Source organism: Mus caroli, chromosome 9 (genome assembly GCF_900094665.2).
Source record: "Mus caroli chromosome 9, CAROLI_EIJ_v1.1, whole genome shotgun sequence".
In the NCBI taxonomy this organism is placed as follows: domain Eukaryota; kingdom Metazoa; phylum Chordata; class Mammalia; order Rodentia; family Muridae; genus Mus; species Mus caroli.
Genome location: NC_034578.1, coordinates 109,853,438 through 109,874,044, shown reverse-complemented (window position 1 = coordinate 109,874,044; position 20,607 = coordinate 109,853,438). Strand labels below are relative to the sequence as shown.

General features: G+C 48.0%; 2 protein-coding genes across 4 annotated transcripts in view; both read right to left on the bottom strand.

Moving 5' to 3' along the window:
• Window positions 1-12,112, bottom strand: part of Glb1 (galactosidase beta 1) — a 71,746-nt gene extending 59,634 nt beyond the window's left edge. Inside the window, exon 1 of the mRNA XM_021172646.1 lies at window positions 11,912-12,112. Coding sequence (XP_021028305.1) covers window positions 11,912-11,989 — 78 coding nt within the window. The 5' untranslated portion in view covers window positions 11,990-12,112. The remainder of the gene's footprint in view (window positions 1-11,911) is intronic.
• On the bottom strand, window positions 5,076-11,999 carry Tmppe (transmembrane protein with metallophosphoesterase domain). Of its 3 annotated transcripts, none has more exons than XM_029481778.1 (2): window positions 11,912-11,999; window positions 5,076-8,459 (listed from the first exon to the last, which is right to left on the bottom strand). In XM_029481778.1, the coding sequence occupies exon 2, from the start codon at window positions 8,345-8,347 to the stop codon at window positions 7,004-7,006; it is 1,344 nt and encodes a 447-aa protein (XP_029337638.1). In that variant the 5' UTR covers window positions 8,348-8,459; window positions 11,912-11,999; the 3' UTR covers window positions 5,076-7,003. The 3 variants fall into 3 exon arrangements, with proteins under 3 accessions (XP_029337638.1, XP_029337639.1, XP_029337640.1); XM_029481779.1 differs by lacking the exon at window positions 11,912-11,999 and adding an exon at window positions 11,639-11,869; XM_029481780.1 differs by lacking the exon at window positions 11,912-11,999 and adding an exon at window positions 11,137-11,227.
• Window positions 12,113-20,607: the final 8,495 nt, after the last annotated feature.

The window sequence follows — 20,607 nt, the reverse complement described above, 5'->3', positions numbered from 1 at the left end:
TGTGTAGCCCTGGCTGTCCTGGAACTCACTCTGTAGACCAGGCTGGCCTCGAACTCAGAAATCCGCCTGTCTCTGCCTCCCGAGTGCTGGGGATTAAAGGCGTGCGCCACCACGCCCGGCCTAACGAACCCTTAAGTTTCTTGTCAGGGCAGTGAGAAATGTAACAGACACCTACACATGGGCGTGGGACGGCATCTGGAGGTTAGAGATGCTGATTAGCAACCAGACCTTACAGTTAGTGTGTAATGGGTGAGCAAGGATACCCCAAAATGCATGCCACACCCCTCACCTATGCCAGAGAGAGATGAGGTCCAGGTTAAAAGGGGACGATTTGGCATGCTTCATTTCTAAAACTTTAGTGTGTGTATATGAGTGTGCACACCTATAGGTGTGCATGAGTGTGTACAAGTGTGTGAGTGTGAGTATATATATAAGTGTGTGTGTCCACACACTGGTGTAGCGTGCGTGGTATTGTACATGTGCACATGCAGAGATCAGAGGACACTGTGGAGTCAGTTCTCTTTCCACCTTTCCATGGGTTCGGGGACAGAACTCAGGTCTTCAGGCACTCACAGCAAGTGCACGGCCTGCTGAACACTCTCCTCAGGCAGGACTTGCCATGTGACTTGGCCTTTCGGTTTATTGTGAACTGGACAGACAGACTGCGAGGCTGGCTGGCTTGTTTAGCAGGTTTGGAAGTTCTGAAGAGAGGAGCTGACAGGCTCAGGCTCTCTGGGGCATTCTCTGAGTGGCATGAACTTCTGTGACGGTGTCTACAGAGACCCTCATCTCCTACCAGGAAAGCAAGGTGGAAGGTTTAACCTTGGTGGGACCCTGGGAATGAATCTAGAGGGGGCAAAGGACACGGTGTCCTGGGAGAGGACAGGGGCATGGAGTACCTGCCCTGACTCACCAACTCTTACCTTGATGTCAGCTCTAAGACCTAAGCTCATGGGATGGTTTCTTGGACACACACATGACACTAGTTTGCAGGAAGGGAGAGAAGAAGCCAGGGCTGCCTATGACCGAGGGAGCAATGGAGTGGTCGGTTCAGGGAAGGGACAACCCACTGTCAGCCTATATAGACCATATATGCTTCAGGAGGCCCAGAGGATGTACTTTCAGTCAGAAATGCATAAGGTGGGGCTGCAGAGATGGCTCAGAGGTTAAGAGCACTGACTGCTCTTCCAGAGGTCCTGAGTTCAAGTCCCAGCAACCACATGGTGGCTCACAACCATCCGTAATGAGATCTGACTCCCTTTTCTGGAGAGTCTGAAGACAGCTACAGTGTACATATGATAAATAAATAAATAAATAGAAATACTTTGGTAACCTTAGAAGCCCCACAGCACAGAGTCCTCAGTAGATGAACGAGGACAAGATACTGCCATGACACTGGGCCCTCATCGCTGGGGACAGCGACATCCTGGCATTATCGAGGGGGACCATGGTAAACATCGAAAGCTGAGGGTCACAGTTCCCAGCTGTGACCCTAGGCAGTGACTTGGAAAGCACAGCCTCCTCGTGGGCCTATTTGGAAGGCAGACCGACTCTTGCTGGAGGGATCCTCACTGAGGGCAGGTCTGGAGGTTTTATAGACCACTTCTACTTCCTGTTCCCTCCGGCTTTCTGATTGGTTAGGCAGCGTGACCGTACCTCGGCACGCTCCCCTCCCCCCCCCCCCCCCCCCCCCCCGCCAGGATGGACTGTACCCCCTTCAACTGTGAGCCAAAAGAGGGCAGGTGGTAGGACGGCACAGAGGGTAAAGACATTGGCCACCAAGCCTGGCAACCTGAGCTTCATCCCCAAGACTTGCATGGTAGAAAAGACTGACTGGGGAAAGTTGTTCTGAGCTCCACATGTGCTCTGTAGCATGCACACACATGCATGCACGTGCACACGCACAGACACACATGCACATACAAACAAATGTAATACTTTTGAGTAAGTCAGGCTAGATAAACCCTTCACTCCTTTAAGTTCCCTTTGTCAGCTGTTTTGTGGTAGCCATAATACATATGACGTCACTGGACATCCTTAGACCTTCCTGCTCACCCAATGCATGAACAACATTGTGCTGTTTGCTCTGGGGTGGGGGGTGGGGGTGGGAAGAATTCTCAGTAAGGACAGCAGCAGAGGTGGGGACTGTAACGGGACAGATGGTCATTTCTCACCTTCACTGCCAAGCTGAACGGGGAGAATCCACCCTCAACACTGAAGGGCCCAAGCAGATCAAACCTAAATGTCCAGCCACTGCACTGTTGATATATACGAGGTTATCAGAAAATGAGAGGCAGGAGGAGGGGAGGTGGGAGGAAGGGAGGAGGGTCAGAGAGATGCTTAGGGGTAAAAAGAACGTTCATCGCTCATCCAGAGGCCCCCCCTCCCCCTGGTCAGTTCCTATCATCCATGTTAGGCAGCTTACAGCCACCTAGAATGCCAGCTCTAGAGGACCTGATGCCCTCTGCTGGCTTCTATGGACACTGCACACACACAGTACACATAAACACACAGGTACACACATATGTGCAAATAATTTCTTTAAGAGAAGAGGAAGCAGAAGGGAAAGAAGGGAAAAGGGAGAGGAGTGGAGAAGATAGAAGGGTATAGGAAGGGAGGGAGGGAGGGAGAATGTGAAAGAAGAAAAGGAAAGACAAGAAGTTAGCTCCTAGTAATTAAAAGAAAAAAATCTCTCAAGTTTGCCCAGTCCCTTTTGATGAATGGACACCAAAATGTGATCATGAAGAGAGAAATCTTTATTTCACACTTACAGGGTGTAGTAGCATCAGTGTTTTTACAAAGTGCATAGCCACAGGAACACAAAACAAAACACAATTGCAAGCACAGCCATAATGGACGTTCAGGTCCCCTGGAGTCCCCACCCCCACTACATACACAATGCATATAATAATACTGAAGGTTTACAAAAAAAAAAAAAAAAAGGCAGTACGCACACGACACCCTTAGACCAAGTACTCATCAGGAGTCTAGTAGCGACCAGTGTGATTTCTTCAGCTATAAGCATCTTTAAAAAAAATAAAACACTAACCACAACACAGTATAAGTGTCTCCGGGTACCCTGAACATCTCCTCGAAGAGTTCTACTCCTCGGTGCTAAAAATAAATAAAATCTGCATCCCCTGTGCACATTCCTGGACTTGAGTCAATGCAGCTTGGTGACGTCACAGGTTAAGGGTCGTTATGAGTTAAATGGTCAAGCAAGGCCTTGTCCCCAGGTCTTCTGGGAGGAAGCTGGAAAGTTCCAATCCAATGGGTATCTACTCACACCCCACGAGCCCTGCCAACTCACCCCAGGGGCCCGTGGAGTTCCTGAAAGGGGCACCTCAGCCCCAGGGTGGAAAAACTCAGCTGTTTCACCAGAGATGCAGGGCTATGGAAAGAGGGGGAGGAAGGGCTCTGCACACTTAAGGCCCCGAGGTCCCCTAAGGTCATACAGAGAAAGCCAAGAGTGACTTCAGATGGCTGAAAGTCCAGAGGCTGCTGTGGTCAGGATGTCCCTCCAACAGGCTGGTGGGGTGAAGCAACTGAAAGTCTCGGTGACAATGGCCCCAGGGCAGATCTGTGGGACCTGCTCGACCACACACCTGCACTTGACTCATCTTGCTTGTTTCATGTGTCTTGTGTCAAAAACTTTTTTTTCTTCACATCTGAAACACCTGGCTAAAGAGAGGACACTGCCACGGGGAGGGAGGGGACAGCAGAATGGCGGACACCAAGAGCTACGGACACTTGTGTCTGGACCCTAACCCTCCTGCGCTTCTCGCCAGTGATTAGGGAATTCTGTCCCTTTGGGGGGAAAAAAGACAGAGGTATCGTTTTAAAAACAAAAATAGGAAGCAGGAGATGGAGCAACAGTGAGTTTGGTGGCTCAGTGTCAGACACTCACAACCACCTGCTATCGCTGCTCCCCGCCTCCGGCTACCTTGGCATCTGCATTCATGGGCACAGGCCCACATGCAGACACACAGACCAACATGTGACTAATAATAATAAAAAAAGCTAAGTAAAGATGCTTGGCAGAATGTGAGTTTGATCCCAGAGACCCACAGGAAGAAGAGGACCTGTCCTCTGACCTCCATATTAGTACTAAACACACACACACACACACATTGGCAGAATGTGAGTTTGATCCCAGAGACCCACAGGAAGAAGAGGACCTGTCCTCTGACCTCCATATTAGTACTAAACACACACACACACACACACACATACACACACACACACACACACACTTTTAAAACATACATTAAAGATATCCTTAATTACTTTTATGTAACGTGTGTGTGTGTATGCGCGTGCACACGTGTGCCTGTTGAGACACCTCACTGTCCTGCTGTTTTTCCTTTCTGTGATGTCCTGAGATTGAACCCAGGGACTGAGACTTGCAAGGCAAGTTTATCTCTCACCGAGTGGCAACCCAACCCTATTCTGTTCAGAGAGGATGAAGGAGCCAAGTGGGGTGACACATGCTGGCATCCAGCTCTTGGGAGGCAGAGGCAGGAGGATAACCTCAAGTTGAAGGCCATCTGGTATACAAAGCAGGACCCTGCCTCAAAAACAAACAACAAACAAACAAACAAACAACAAAACATCCTGAAAGCCAGAATAGGAGATGTGTGCATACAGATCACAAGGTGACAGTATCAAAATGAGACTCTGATGAAATCCAAAGCTGAGGAGAACAGAAAGGACAGCCGTGATCCCAAAAGGGTTGAAACAGCAGAAATGGAGAACATGGAGAAAGGAAGGATGAGGTTGGAGGGGCGGCAGGAGTGAGCTGTTCTCAGAGCAAGGTACTGAAAGGTGCAGAGTTGTGGCCTCTCCTAGAATCCCAACAACAGGTCATGGTCTTTACAAAATCTCTCCCAGTGCACCGAACTCCTGTCTGGGGTGAGAGGCGAATGAGCCCATCACAGTATCAAGGTAAAGCTCTTTATTTCTCTTCCTCCCCCCCACTCTCCAGACAGGACCATATCACGTAGCCCAGGATGGCCTCAAACTCATTACTAGCTTTGAACTCCTAATTTTCCTGTCTCTATCCACTGAGTGCTGGGAATTACAGGTATGCTTGCTTGCCTGCCTGCTTGCTTGCTTGCTTGCTTGGTCCCTTGCTTTAGGGACCAGATGGTCCCCTGCCAATACCCTACCTACTGGGAGACAAGAATTGGTCAGCAGCCTCCTGAGCTCATCACACCAGAAGTTCAAAAGGGGGAAGAATCCCCATTCACAGTACGTGTAAGAAACTCGGGCACTCACCAGGAAGGTGGCTCTTAGTGTCGTATGGACATCTGGGCTGTGCTGGAGGGCAGCACGCCACCCATTGGCAGCCCGCTGGGTTGATTCTAGGTACTTGTGCTTGCCAATGTTCCTTAGCAGGTCTCAGTTCACTGATTAGCACATTAGCATCATACTGTGTGTTCACAGTAGGTACAGGCTCTCAGCGTTCTCTCAGCAAAGCAGCCTTGAGGTAGATCCAAGAAGTACAGCCATTTCCAGGATGATGGAAGCTAAGAATCTAGGGGGACTTGTCACTGCCAGGCTTCAACCCTCTCTCACAAGCAGCAGGAAGCCCCGCTCCAGACAGAGTACCCTCAGTTACCCAGATGTTCTTAAACACATCTCAGTAGAGCCTTCTCCTAGGGCCAGCTAGCTCTCTGCTATGCAAAGGGCAAAGTCTCTCTTGCCCCTGGCAAAGGCTAGACCAACAAATCTGCTGGCACTGCACAAGATAGCTCCTTTTGCTTTCCTTGTGGATCTGAAGTCCTACAAATGACCCTTCTGTGAGCAGAGGCCAAAGTAGAGCAATTAGAAACCCCCCACGCAGGTAAAACAGTCAGTCCTGTCTTTCCATAGCCAGGGCCCAGGACAACCTGCAGGGGCAGAGCTGGGTCATACCCATGGCAGCTTCAGGTTTCCTATGGGTAGACAAGAAACCTCAGCTTCTCACTAAAATCTCAGACCCAAACCTGGCTGGCGTGATGGGTAGGAGGTGCCAATCAATGAAGTGACTATTAACAGATGACCTCCTGCAATGAGCGACTCTCTTAGAGGCCTCCCCTCATCTAGCTATGAGTGAACTGAAGCCTTCCTCAAACAAGTGAACTATTTTGAAGGGAACATGGGGCTCTAGGGTCTTGTTTATCTGCACATAGAACCCCATGTTCACTGTAACCTCTAAGATGCTAAACCATCAGGCTGTAGAGTGAACTTTTAGGAGGAGGTAGCATAGCCCCCCCGCTTCGCACACTGAGTTGGAACCTGGACCATCTATCTCATCACACCCAGTGCCCTTCCTCACTCCCAAACACAGAAGGAGCCTGTCCTACACAGAACAGGGACTCAGAGCTGCCAAGTCCTTAAGGGATGGCAGTCATCCTCTACCACAGTCCCCATGATTTCATCTCAAGCCATCCTGGCCCAGCACAGTAATCAGCACCCCCTCACGGTGCAGGCAGGAAGGGCCCCATGTTTCAATGGGGTTTGCCGATGTCCACGATAAAGGTGACCTTGATTGACAAGGAGGAAAGTGATACATACTCTCCTCAGGCAAGCAGAGAGGTGATGCCTCTCTCAACATGGCCCATGCCCGAACCAGCTATCTCTAATCAAATCATCCCAAAGCCCACCCAAGCCCTAAGCGGGGCTTACGCCACAGGAGACAAAGCGTTCCTGCCTCTCCCTGAGTTTGGTCAAGAAGTGCCATTTCCAGCCACCCGACACCCTGCAAAAGGACCCCCTCTCTGCAGCAGCTGGAAAACAAATGCATGCTCGCGCTTCCATGGCCAAGCGGACCCACGGGGGTATCGTCAACAAGCAATATAGTATCTGAAGACTTAAGCCTGCCTGGACTTGCCAGGCACCCCCACTGCAAACGCTGTTCCCAGCAGGCTGTGGCCAAAGGCGCGCTGGCAAGGCTGGGACGGAGCAGGAGATGGAGGAAGGTCAGGCCAGGGCAGGGCAAGGCAAAGCCTTCGGGGCAGGTTTATGAAGGCTGCCACAGGATGAGCTCTGTGATTTCTGCCCTGCTCCCCAACCTCATGGGTATCCCATAGTAGGCTGTACCTGGGCTAACGTACACAAACGTCCCCTTGCCCACTTGGTAGAGCCCAGCGAAGAAAGGGTTCAGGAGATAGGCTCCGACATTCCAGGGGAAGATCTGCCCTGCGTGAGTGTGTCCAGAAAGGATCAAGTTTATATCTGGCCGAGCCTGGAGGGCTCTCTTGGCGGCCAGAGGCTGATGAGCCAGTAAGATGGTGGCATCGTCTGGGCTGCAGCCCTCCAGAGCCTTGTCAAGGTCCATGCCATGCCCAGAGTAGTGAAGGATGTCTGCTTCTATGTCATCCACGCCGGCTAAGCAGACCCATTCTCTGTCTCTTCCCGCACTGTCCGGGTGCCCGGGGGCAGAAATCTTCACATTCTCATTATGTAGGGGCCGGACGTGCAAGGATTCCAGCAGTGTGAACCAGTTGCTGACATCCGATGTATAGTACTCGTGATTACCCGTGACGAAGTAGGTGCCAAGACGGGAACGGAGCTGGCCCAAAGGAGCCACTGCTGTCCGCAGGATAGAGGCTTCCGAGTCAGAGAGGTCGCCCACGATCACTGTGATGTCTGGTTCTAGCCTGTTCACCATCCTCACAAACATCTCCATCTTGGTCCTGCCCACTGTGGGCCCCAAGTGAATGTCAGAAAGGAGCACAATCTTGAGGTTGTTCATGGAGGCGGGCAGCTGATGGATGGGCACCTCCACGGTTTTCACCACTGGGGGCTGGGCAGCATTCAGGAGGCCAATGGTACTGAGCACCGCCGTCACGGCCACCGCCAGCGCAGGCCTGAGCACCAGGTGCCTTGTCTTGTCCAGACTGCCCACCACCCTACCACTGCGCCAGGCTAAGAACTGGTAGGCCTGTTCCATGGCATTCAAGATACAAAGGAAGAAGACCATGATGATGTAGGCACCCAGGCAGGAGTAGGCTGTTAAGGAAAACATGTAGGGTTCCTCGGCCACCAAGAAGAGCATGGTGAAGAAGCTGGAATGTGCCAGGGCCAGAAATGCCATGACAGCCAGCTTCCAAATCTGGAAACAGGTAGATTCCACAGCAGGGGAATGGCTGAGGTTGCTCACGGTGCTCCGCCAGATGTACGAGGAGCCAATGAGCATGATCGAGTTGACAAACAGGATCAGCTGCAGGCGGAACAGCCAGCGCCAGGCCTGGAGCTCAAGGGTCTCAGCCAGAAAGGAGCGGGAGAGGATCATGGACAGGAAGACCGTGGCTGCAGCCAGGGCAGCCTTGGAGCCCAGCGACAACTGCCTGAAGAGCGTCATTCTCTCAGCTCCTGAAGAGTCCCCCCAAAGCTCAGTGCCAGTGGACTCTGGGGGGCAAGTGACTTCCTGAGAAAGGACAGTGGCCAATGAGAGACTTCCGGGTCAGCTCCTCCTGCAACCAGGAACTGGTGTCAGCTTTATGGGATATGATCAGCAGAGCATCCTCATTCCCACTCAACCAAAGCCCACAGACCACCACGGACACGGCTCCAACCTGCCTCAAGTCCAAGCCACTCAAACACCCGTGAGCCGCCAGGCTCTGTTGTTAAAGCACAGCGCAGTCACAACGTGATACATGAGGGGCGGTTTTCTTTTTCTTTTCCTTTTGTGTCAGGGTCTCATGGAGTCCAAGCTGCCCTTGAATTCAAGGATAGTGTGTGGTCAAGGATACCCTGAACTTCCAATCCTCCTGCCTCCACCCAACAGGTGCTGGGATTACAGGCACGCTCTACCATGCAGTTGGTTTATGTGAGGATGGGACCCAATGTTTCATGCACACCAGGCAGGCATTCTACCAACCAAACCGAATCTCCAGCCTCAGTTCCCACTGTCGGTTTAACAGTGTTTCATACGGTTAAAGGTTCCCCACAACGGGCATGAACCATATTCTAATATTCACTCATTCATTCTCATCCTCTCCCTCTCCCTTTTTTTTTTTGAGACAGGGTTTCTCTGTGTAGCCCTGGCTGTCCTGGAACTCACTCTGTAGACCAGGCTGGCCTCCAACTCACTGAGAGTCCCCTGCTTCTGCTTCTCGAGTGCCCCCATCCCCAGTCTGGTTTTTTTTTTTTTTAAATAATAGAAAAGTTATTATTCTAAGTGATCAGCTGTTAGCATGTCGTCTGGGGAAAGTCTTTCATGAGTCAAAACTGTTTTCGTAACAACAGTAAAGCACCTTTGCAAATGTCATTCCATGTAAACATGGAACAGTAAAACCTCGCTTTCACACTTCCAGCCGTGGATAATACAGTTTTTCAAAAACAACAAAATCTGAGTTGACTGCAGATTGCAAATGGCAACGTAAGATTCTGATTTCTGGGCCTGGGGATGTAGCTCAATTTGTAGAGGACCTCGCATGGACAAAGCCTGGGTCCCACTCTCAGCGCCACAGAGACAGGGCGTGGCGGTGCACACAGGTCCCCCAGCACCCAGGAGGTAAAGGCAGAATCGTCAAAAGTCCAAGGCTATGTTTGATTACATACCAAGTTTGAGGCCAGCCAGGGTTCATGAGAACTTCTCATTAAAAACAAAAGAAGCCGGGCGTGGTGGCGCACGCCTTTAATCCCAGCACTCGGGAGGCAGAGGCAGGCGGATTTCTGAGTTCAAGGCCAGCCTGGTCTACAAAGTGAGTGCCAGGACAGCCAGGACTACACAGAGAGACCCTGTCTCGAAAAAACCAAAAAAAAAAAAAAAACCAAAAAAAAACCCAAAAGAATAGACTTCTCTTAAAGTAACTACAGCTCTAGCCCAAAACAGAGAGACATATCTTCATACAAGTGTATTGCTTGTTAATGTGCAATCAGTTTGGCAGGAGGGGACTGGAGAGATGGCTTATCAGTTAAAAGCATGGACTGTTCTTCTAGAGGTCCTGAGTTCAATTCCCAGCACCCACATGGTGGCTCACAACCATCTGTAATGGGATCCAATGCCCTCTTCTGGTGTGTCTAAAGACAGCTACAGTATACTCACATAGAAAAATAAATAAATCTAAAAACAACAACAACAGAAGAAGGAGGAGGAGGAGTCAGGAGAATCTCTGACTTCCAGGCCAACCTGCTCTATAGAGTGAGATCCAGGATGACCAGGGCTATAAAGAGAAACCCTGTCTTGAAAAAGGAAAAAACCAAAACCAAAACCCAAAACCAAAAAAAAAAAAAAAAAAACCAAAAAAACACCAAAACCCCAAAACTAAACAACCCCACACACACATTTTAATTTTTTTGTTTTGTTTTTGTGGGTTTTTTTGTTTGTTTGTTTTTAGAGACAGGGTTTCTCTGTGTAGCCTTGGCTGTCCTGGAACTCACTTTGTAGACCAGGCTGGCCTCGAACTCAGGAATCTGCCTGTCTCTGCCTCCTGAGTGCTGGGATTAAAGGCGTGCACCACCCGGCTTTAATTTTTAATCTAGGTCTGAAGTTTGAGAGTTAACGTTGCAGATGCAAACAAACAAAAATAACTGAAAGCCAGTCGGCTGGAATTTCTAATCTAACTGCTCAAGAGGGATATCTACATACTTAAGAATTCCCGGGGAGCCGGGCATGGTGGCGCGCGCCTTTAATCCCAGCACTCCGGAGGCAGAGGCAGGCGGATTTCTAAGTTCGAGGTCAGCCTGGTCTACAGAGTGAGTTCCAGGACAGGTAGGTAAGTCAACACTGAGAAACCCTGTCTCGAAAAACCAAAAAAAAAAAAAAAAAAAAAAAAAGAATTCCCGCGGAGATCACAAAGCAGCCTCTCAGGGTGCGGCTCTCACAGGGCATCTCTATTTCTTACCTGGTGACTTACATCAGACTGGTGACACATAAATCCTTATCTCTCCCTGCCCATCCTGACACTGCAGATATGTGGGTTCCTTTCCCCTCTACCCTACCTGTTGGAACCAATGCCCACTGGTTCTCAAGACCTCAAGCTCTGACGGAGCAGCCGGCACTAAATTTCGTTCTCCTTAAACGAAAGCATTTTCAGCAACTGTTTTCCAGAAACTTAAACAAGTTTCAACTCTGGTTTTAGATAAACGTGTGCCTTTTCCAAGAGTGTAATTTTTACAAGTCTACTATCAAGTACTTGAACTTACCCCACTCAGTCCATCTGGAGGGCCCCAAGGTGACTCGCTCAAAGTGCAAATGAGCCCCGTTCCACCACGCCCTGTCCCCTTCGCAGGTTCGGTGCAGACCTCCCCAGGTGCGTGTCCCACGCGCCTTAGCCACTGCCCTGCCAACCAGACCTCGCCTGCAGCACTTGGCCTCTTCCCACCCCCCTCCCGCACCGCCAAACCCTAAAAGAAAAAGGCTTACAACAAACAAGGCGATGCACACCTCAAACTAAAAGCAGCCAGCAGGTGGCTAGCGAGAAACGTGAACAGTATGTTTGAAAAGGGAGAAGTCTCTGAAAGCGAATATTCCTGTGACCCCACTGCAGGAGCCACTCCTGACCCCATTTTTCTCCTTCCGGAGCGTTCCGTGAAGCCCGAACTCCGCAAGGATCGCGCCCCACGCCACTTGCCCGCGGAGCCCTCTAGCAGCCCCGCGCAGCCTGGACCCCTCTCGCCAGAAACCGAAGCTGGAAAGCAGGCGCACCTCAGCTATCCCCCGACCGCGCTGCACAAACCGGGAAGCAGGTCGGTGCACACGGGACCGCCGCAGCGGAACCCACGCGCGCCAGCAACCAGGAAGGACGCGCGCCCCGCCCGTCCGGCCCGCCTCCTACTGGAGGCCCGACCACTGCCTGCTTGCTCTGAGCGGGTGATCGAGGGTAACCCGGATCCCGACTTTGCAGAGCCGCGGCTTTCCTCGGCCTCTGCCAGCTTCCCAGCGGCGGAGCGTCCCTGCGCGGTGGCACCGGAGACTTACATAGAAGCCGTGCGCAGCGCCCAGCAGTTGCAGCAGTGCCAGGAGCGGGAGCAGCGTACACAGGGGGACCCGGAGCATGATCGCGCCACGATGGGATCTCTCCGCTAGGCAGTGGGCGCTCTGGCCAGCCGCTGCACCTCCGGGGGTTGCTGAGGACCCTCTCCCAGGACCCGCCCCAGGAGGACCCGCCCCCGGCTCCGCCCCGCCCCGAGGCTCTGTGCTGCGAGTGGAGGTCCAGCCTCTGTAGGCCACGTGACTCAGAAGCAGCTGTGGTCTAAGCATCTTCCACAACTGTGTGTCCTTCCGGAATGGCGGCACCCCTGAACGAGCAATGATAAAGTTCAGGGCTGGCCATTCACAGGGGCCTTCAGCCTGTCCCGGCTGCCAGAAAAGAACTGAGCAGGGAAGAGGAAACCAGCCAGTCAGGCCTGGGCTGTAGAAGCCTAGCCCCTAAAACTCTACCTAGCACGTGGTCTAACACTCGCAAGGTGTGGTCCACAGGCCAAAGAGACTTAAACATGGAAATGCAGACTCTGGGCCCCAGCCCAGAAGCCCTGAAGTCCTAGGACCGGAACCAGCTCCGAGTTTCAGTGAAAGCAAAGTTGAAGAAGCACTGTAGTAGGTGACTCAGCTATGGCCAAGTTATTTTGAAGTGCCCTGAATTTTAATGAGAACAGTAGCCCTTCTCTCTGGCAACTTCTGATCTTCTGCCTACTGCCTCCTGAACGCTGGAAGTATAGCCATGGGTCATCACCTCTGCTTTAAGTTGACGTTGATTTAAATATACATGAGATTTTTCCAGCTTTAATGAGTTGTAATCAATAACAATATTCATTTATTTTAGGCATTATCTCATTTATTTATTTATTTCACTTACTTTTTGCATTGCTATGGGTGAGTCTCAGGTCCTCATTAATTCTAGGCAAGTACTCTACTATTGGGCCACACCCCTAAATCCCCCCCCCCCCTCTCTCTCTTTCTGTTTGTTTTTCTGAGGCAGCTTCTCACTGTGTATCTTTAGCTGGCCTGGAACTCTCTAGAAGATAGCCTGAAGACCGGGCTGGTAGATGTTTTTAGTGATAGAGGGTTTAGGGAGGGGATGGGGGTGGGGCGCGACGATTTGAGAGAGAGTAGGACACACACCAGATATCGTTCTCTGACCTCCACATGTACACCATGGCGCACACACACACGTGGGCACTCACATACGGGGTCATATATACTAATATACAAATAAATATCCTAAATAAAGCTGTTTTTTGTTTGTTTGTTTGTTTGTTTGTTTTTCGAGACAGGATTTCTCTGCGTAGCCCTGGCTGTCCTGGAACTCACTCTGTAGACCAGTCTGGCCTTGAACTCAGAAATTCGCCTGCTTCTGCCTCCCAAGTGCTGGGATTAAAGGTGTGCACCACCATGCCCAGCCCAAAATTTGAATTTTTTAAAAAACAGTATCTCAAGGCTGTCCTTGAACTTACTATGGTTCGGTGGTTGTTTCAGTTCTATAAAACAGGGCCTTTATCATGCATCTCTGGCTGTCCTGAGATTCTATGTGAAACAGAGAACTTGCCTGCCTCTGCCTCCTAGATGCTAAGATGAGAGGTGTATACTGCCTTGTCTACTCTCACAGTGTGTTTTGATAGGTAGAACGTGTAGTTAAGTTAGGTTATTGACAGACTAACTCCTTCTGGATTCTAAATGAACTCCTGTCATCTTCTTACCTGGATCTCCAGTTTGTCCATGACATTTTAGCTCTGTCTTTGGTGGTCTAAGCCACTGTGGTGTGGTGGCTTTCACTTGTAATTAATGCTCCAGAGGGGGAGGCAGAAGGATTGGCACAAATAAGAGGCTAGCCTGGGTTACATGCCACTCTAGATAGACATCTCTAGACCTGATGTGTCCTCTAGTACATTTCCACACAGGGGATGTTTCTACACTGTTTCGTTATTTTTGGACATTTTGACTCTCTTGCCTGTACGGGCTACACATAATTTGATATCTTTGCTAAGTTTGCTAGGTTTTCCTGCTTCCATTTCTGTCCCTCCGCCCCCAACAACCAGGACCAGATATCTTTGCCATTTATCCATCAGTTAGTGGTTTTTCTGTTTTGATGGCCGTATAGCTGCTATACCATTGCACATGAATTAGAGAAGACAGACATTTTCCCTTTGCTTTCCTAGTGGCTTGTCTTACAGGCAATAGTGCTGCACTGATTTTGTGGTCCTTCCTCAGTGATGGCCATTCCATCCTCAGGTCTACAGGCTGCCACTTTCCATAAGTTTTGGTTCTATCAGTGGTTGATGAAACATCAGTAAAGAGTGCATTAGCCAAATGTTGTGATCATTCCATTGGTCCCCACAGTTCAATAGGTGCCTCTTTCTGGGGAGGGGTGAGCAGTTTACGGACTGGAATATAAGCATATGAGCTATTTTCTCTGTGCAGGAAGGTGTAGACCCTTTGCTACCACATCCTGGTCATGAAGAATTCACATAGGTACCAGTTCCACTGTAATACATCCCTTTCCATAGCTAAGCCTTCAAAGGACTCTACCTTCAAACAGATCCAATCATCATTGGCAGACCCACCCTTATGACCACAGAGTGGTTGGCACCGACTGAGTATAAGGTTCTCCACGCCACGTAGTAAAATGTCCAGATTTGTTTCTTAAAGACAGAATATTTATTTTCCATATATGGAAAGCGTTTGCATTAGAAGTCAACAGGCCAATGTTGGTGGACTCCTTTTTGCTTTGTGAAGACATGTCCCCAGTTGCTAAGTCACCAATAAAAATGATACTCATAATCAGGGTATCATCTGGTTCAATACTGGTCAGGGTTGCATGACAGAGATGAGCTTAGCAGCAGTCACAGAAGCTGCTCTTTGTCCCTGTCCCCATTGGGTATTAGCTGCATTTCTAGTAACCCTGCAGAGGGTTATAAGCTGTAAATATGATATGTGATTTCTCTAGTGTACAAACATACTCATTAGGGTCCATATTTGAATTTTGTCCCTGGATGGTGGGATTAAAGGCCTGCACCACCACCACCTGGTTCACTGTAACTCTAGGATTTAGAAAACAACTAACTTATAGTGATCCACCTGTCTCTGCTGGGGTTAAAGGCATGGCTACCACTGCTCTGCTCAAATATTTTATCTTAGTTCCAAATCACTCCAACTCTTAGAGATTTAGAAAACAAGTTGGAATTGTAATAACGCTTTGGATTTACTTAAAACATTCTAAGTCTCTTAACGGTGTTTTTGATACTAAACAACAAACATATCCTTTATAGTGAAAACTCAAAAGCTGAAGTCCAAGGTGGTCTGGGTCACGTGGCAATCTACAATCTAACATTCTAACATTGCATCAAGGCACATGGTTTAAGAAAATCCATCTTGGGGCTGGTGAGATGGCTCAGTGGGTAAGAGCACCCGACTGCTCTTCCAAAGGTCCGAGGTTCAAATCCCAGCAACCACATGGTGGCTCACAACCATCCGTAACGAGATCTGGTGCCCTCTTCTGGAGTGTCTGAAGACAGCTGCAGTGCACTTACATATAATAAAAAAAAAATAAAATAAAATAAATCTTTAAAAAAAAAAAAAAAAGAAAATCCATCTTTTATTTCATGCCAGTAAGGCAAGTTTGCCTTTAGTAAATATCATTCAAAAATCTGATTTTTTAAATTTCATTTTTTTCATGCCTGACCAAATGAAAGGCATTCGTTAGTCTTTATAAGTTAGTTGGACTGAATGACCAAGCTGTCTGATGAACTATCTATCACCTCTCCTTATTCAGGAGATCTCTCCTGTTCAAATCTAATCTTTATCAATCATGATGGCAGCCACTGTGATGGGGTCTGGGAATCACCACACAAACCGCTCAGATACTGATCTCAGTCAAATAGGGGTGGCTTATTGAATGCCCCACCCCAAGACTGATTGATCAGGTCCATCTTCCAGGCTCAAGAGCTGAACTGTGACCTTGAGTTGAGATCCTATAGGGCTTTTTAAGCCAGAGATCTCTAAACATCTGTGCCAAGCTATTTCACCAATCAGAATTTAGGGATAGGGGACTTCCTTAGGAACGTATCTTCATGTTCACTTATCCTGTTCCCATTGGTTGGGGTATTCAACTGTGACAGAGGACTTGCCTTGTCTAACAAATTCATGTCTTAACTTGTCAACCAGGATGGGACTTGTCTAACATTCATGTCTTAACTTGTCAACTAAGATGTTGGTTACCCATGTCTATGTCTCTTTCTGCCAAAGCAGGGTGTCAGTTCCCAGGGAGGTCTCAGGAATTTAAACTTCACTTGACTTCTGTTCAAAATGGAAGCCTTATTCCAAATAGTTTCTTATATTCGTTCAGGTATCTCTCTTCTGTTGGGGTCCATCCCAGGGGCAGCTTACAAAAGCAAACACCATAAAAGCTTATACAAAGGGGCAGGAAATGCTGCTGGGGGGTTGGTTTGGGTCCGAGCTTATTGTGGGTAACTGTACAAAGCAGGTCTAATGACTTCTATCATGGCTGGCTTCCAAGGGCACAGAACATAACAGAATATGTAATCAATCTTAGCATTCGAAAATGTCCTTGTAACAGCAGAGACATGTGTGACCTTATAATATTAGTAAAAGCACAAACTGACCAGCTAGCCAGTTAGCAGCTAGGCCTTAACATTATACCTAGGCCTTAATATTTTACCTAGGTCTTAACATACAGCTTTTGGTCTCCTGTGGAAACAAAGTCAAAACCTCCTCCCCATGTAACATATTGTAACAATGTAACACATCCTGGTTTCCATTGAGGTCAATGTATCGGGATGATTTAATTCCCCAGTCTTTTTTCCTACTATCCAGTCTCTTTGCAGTTGTGTGTCTTGCTTATGTACAACCTGGATAGTCTGTGGGTGTTCTTGATAAGACCTTTTAATATTTCTCTCAGAACCATTCTTTATTTCATGATTTGTTTCTGAGATCCGAGGAATGTTAATCTGTGTTTTCCATTGCTGCAATAAATCACGACCCCATAAATTCATGGTTCTATTAGCCACATATGGCTTTAATCCTTCTATTTGTCCTTCTGGTCCTATAGAATCAACCAGCTCGTACCTTGTTTTATCTGACATAAAGTTCTAATCCCTACAAGCTGAATATTTATTTCCTGAATTTGAATTCTCAGAAACCATGCTGTAAAAAGATAAAAATCTGGGTACAGCAGCACTCTTATCATCCCAGGTTTGGGGAACTCACAGAGGGCCCTAAGGCCTTTTGGCCAGTCAATCTTCCCAAATCAGTGAGCTCTAGGTTCAAAAGACCCCGCCACAACAAAAAGGAGGTGGTGAGTGACTGAATAAGACACCAGATGTCAACTTCTAAAATCCACACACCGATACACGTGTGCGCACACACAAGCGCACACATACAAAATGGAAAATTAAAAGTTACTTAAAAGGTATATGCATAAATAAACCAGTCATGATGATTCACACCTTGGAAGGCTGGAGCAGGAAGACTGCAAGTTTAAGACCAGCTCTAGCTGTAGAATGAGAGGCTCAAAACAAACAAGCACAGGGCAGGTGTGGTGGTCTTGATATGCTTGACCCAGGGAGTGGCACTATTAGGAGGTGTGGCCTTGTTGGAGGAGGGGTGTCACTGTGACTGTGGGCTTTTAAGACTCTTGTCTTAGCTGTCTGGAAGTCAGTCTTCTCCTGTTTGCCTTCAGATGAAGATGTAGAACTCTCAGCTCCTTCTACATCATGCCCCCTTGGGCTCTGTCATGCTCCCACCTTGATGATAATGGATTGAACCTCTGAACCTGTAAGCCAGCCCCAATTAAATGTTGTCCTTATAAGAGTTGCCTTGGCCGGGCGTGGTGGCGCACGCCTTTAATCCCAGCACTCGGGAGGCAGAGGCATTTCTGAGTTCGAGGCCAGCCTGGTCTACAAAGTGAGTTCCAGGACAGCCCGGGCTACACAGAGAAACCCTGTCTCGAAAAACAAAAAAAACAAAAAAAACAACAAAAAATAAAGAGTTGCCTTGGTCATGGTGTTTTTTTACAGCAGTAAACCCCTAGGACAGCAGGAAAGATGGCTCAGTGACACAGACACTAAGTTTAATCTCTAGAGCCCACAGAGTGCAAGGAAAGGACCAATTCCCACAAGCTGCCCACCAGTGTCTACATGCAAGTAGCCACATGTGTGTGTCCTCAAATATAAATTAATAATTTCAAATAGACCAAGCCAGGCCCCTCACCCACTTGTCAGCTAAAAATGTGGGAAGTTCTGCTGTGTCAGGGATTGTTTTCTTATCTCTCTCACTTCCTGGCATAGTAAGTCACGAGCTCCATGTCTCGGGGCTAAGTTGTGCAACTGAACAAGGTGTTTAGTTATAAATTGACGAAAAGATAAAGTTCTGAAATAAACAATCAGTAAAAGTTGATAGCCCTGTGTCAGGAACCGGCTTGTGCATATGACAGTGGGGGCTGCTGGGATAGCTTTACCCACATTTGTCCTTTCAGGAGTCTGAACTGTCTGACAGCACCCGAGGCCCCACGGGATGCCTGCCTCAGAACAAAAACAGCTACTCCAATTTTTTTTTTTTCTTGTTTTCTCATGTGTGGAGAGCATGTGCTTCCTTGTATCTTTCAGCTGTTATCTTTAAGGTTTCTTTCCTTTCCACTGCCTCTGCCTCCCGAGGGCTGGGATTAAAGGTGTGTGCCACCACTGCCTGGCTTGCTTCCATGGCTCATCTTAAGAAAAAAACCACAACAAATTTTACAAGGATATGGGAGAAAAGGATATACCACTGATGAAAATGGATACTGATGAATCCACTATAAATATCTGTATAAAAAATCCTCACAAAAACGCCCCCCCCCCCAAAAAAAAAAATCATGGCTAAGGTATACCAACCATTCCTGGGCATATGAAGTCCTACCACAGATCTTTCCTAACCACTGAGCCATCTCCAGCCCCTTGTTTCTTCCTCCTCCTCCTGTTCCTCCCGTTCCTCCTCCTCTTCTCCTTCTGGTTGGTTAGTTTCTGGTACATTTGGTCTCTCCCCATGTTTCTGTTTCTTCTTCAAGGAAGCTCCCTAGGTTTATGCCACTCTCTGAGTTTACGGCCACCCCTGCGGGTGTGACTCTCCTAGTCTCTGAATAATCACAGTGGTATTCCATCTACATCAACTGTTATAACTACATGGGGTTCAAGGAGTTATTGATTTGGCACAAGGCATATTAGCCCACTAGTGTCTCAAGTGTAATTTAATTTCTATAGTTGTCAACATACAACCAGAGGATGACATAATCTGCATTTCCAGGTTTTCTTGAAAGGTCAGAAGGTCTGGCCATACCAGGCCCAAAGTCCCAGGGATAACATATCAGACATAAGGTCTGAGAAGCCGAGTGTTCTTGTCCTCTCAACACAGCCAAACATGGTCTGAGAGAAGCCTCAGCTGAGGAATTGTCTAGATCAGTGAACATGCCTGTGACACAGTGATTATTAATTGCTGTAGGAGGGCCTGGCCTACTGTGATGGAGGGCACCATTCCCTGGGTGGATTGGTCTGAGCTGGGAAAGAGAGCTAGCTAAGCCAGGTATATACATTTCATCTATATCTATATATCTATATAGATATCTATATATAGATATATAAATATCTCCTAAAACTCACAAGATATCTATATATATCTTGTGAGTTTTAGGAGGCCAGCCTGGTCTAAATAGTGAGTATCAAGCTAGCCAGGGCTATGCAGTGATACCCTGACTACAAACCAACAAACGAATAAATATTTAAAAGTAAAAGAAAAGAAAGCCAGTTAAGTATGAACCCGAGTGAGCCAAAAAGCAAAATCCTTCAATGGTACCGGCCTTGAATTCCTGTCCTGATGTCCCTCAACGATAGCTACGACCTGGAGGTATAAAATAGACACTTTCCTCTCTAAATTGCTGTGGCCAGTGTTTAATCACAGCCACAGAACTCTGTGCTAGTTAATTTGTTTATCATCTTAACACAAATTAGAGTCATCTGAAAAGAGGGAACGTCAATTTAGAAAATGCCCCTATCAGGTTGGCCTATTAGCAAGTCTTTGGGGGCATTTTCTTGAATAATGACTGATGTGGGAGGACCCAGATCACGGTGGGTGTTGCCAGCCCTGGGTGGTATAGATAAATAGATAGATAGATAGATAAATAAATAAATAAACCAAGCTGAGCAAGTCATGGGAGCAAGGCAGTAGAAGCATTCATTTATGGCTCTTGCTCAGTGCCTGCCTCCAGATTCCTGCCTTGGCTTCTGATGATGGACTGTGACCTGCAAGCCAAATAAACTATTTTATGTACAAGTTGCTTTTGGTCATGATGTTTTCACACAGCTACATAATGTAGGTCAGACAAATACCCACCCTCCTTAGTTCTGAGAACCAAACCCAGGACCTCGCACATATTAGATAAGCACTCAACCACTCTTTACGATTTTAATTTTTTAAAAGCTTTTTGCGTGCATGGTGTGCCACACATGGGTCTGGTGGCTACAGAGGCCAGAAGAGGGAATCTAATGCCCGGAGATAGAGTCACATGAGGTTGTGAGGCACCATGTGCATGCTGAGAGTCGAACCCAAGATCTCTGGTAGGGAAGACTGTTCTTAGCTACTGAGTCATCTCTGCAGCTTTGTTTTTTTTTTTTTTTTTTTTTTTTTTTTTT

Excerpts from the sequence above, each read along its gene's own strand:
- Tmppe (XM_029481778.1), bottom strand. The coding sequence starts at position 8,347 with ATGACGCTCTTCAGGCAGTTGTCGCTGGGCTCCAAGGCTGCCCTGGCT.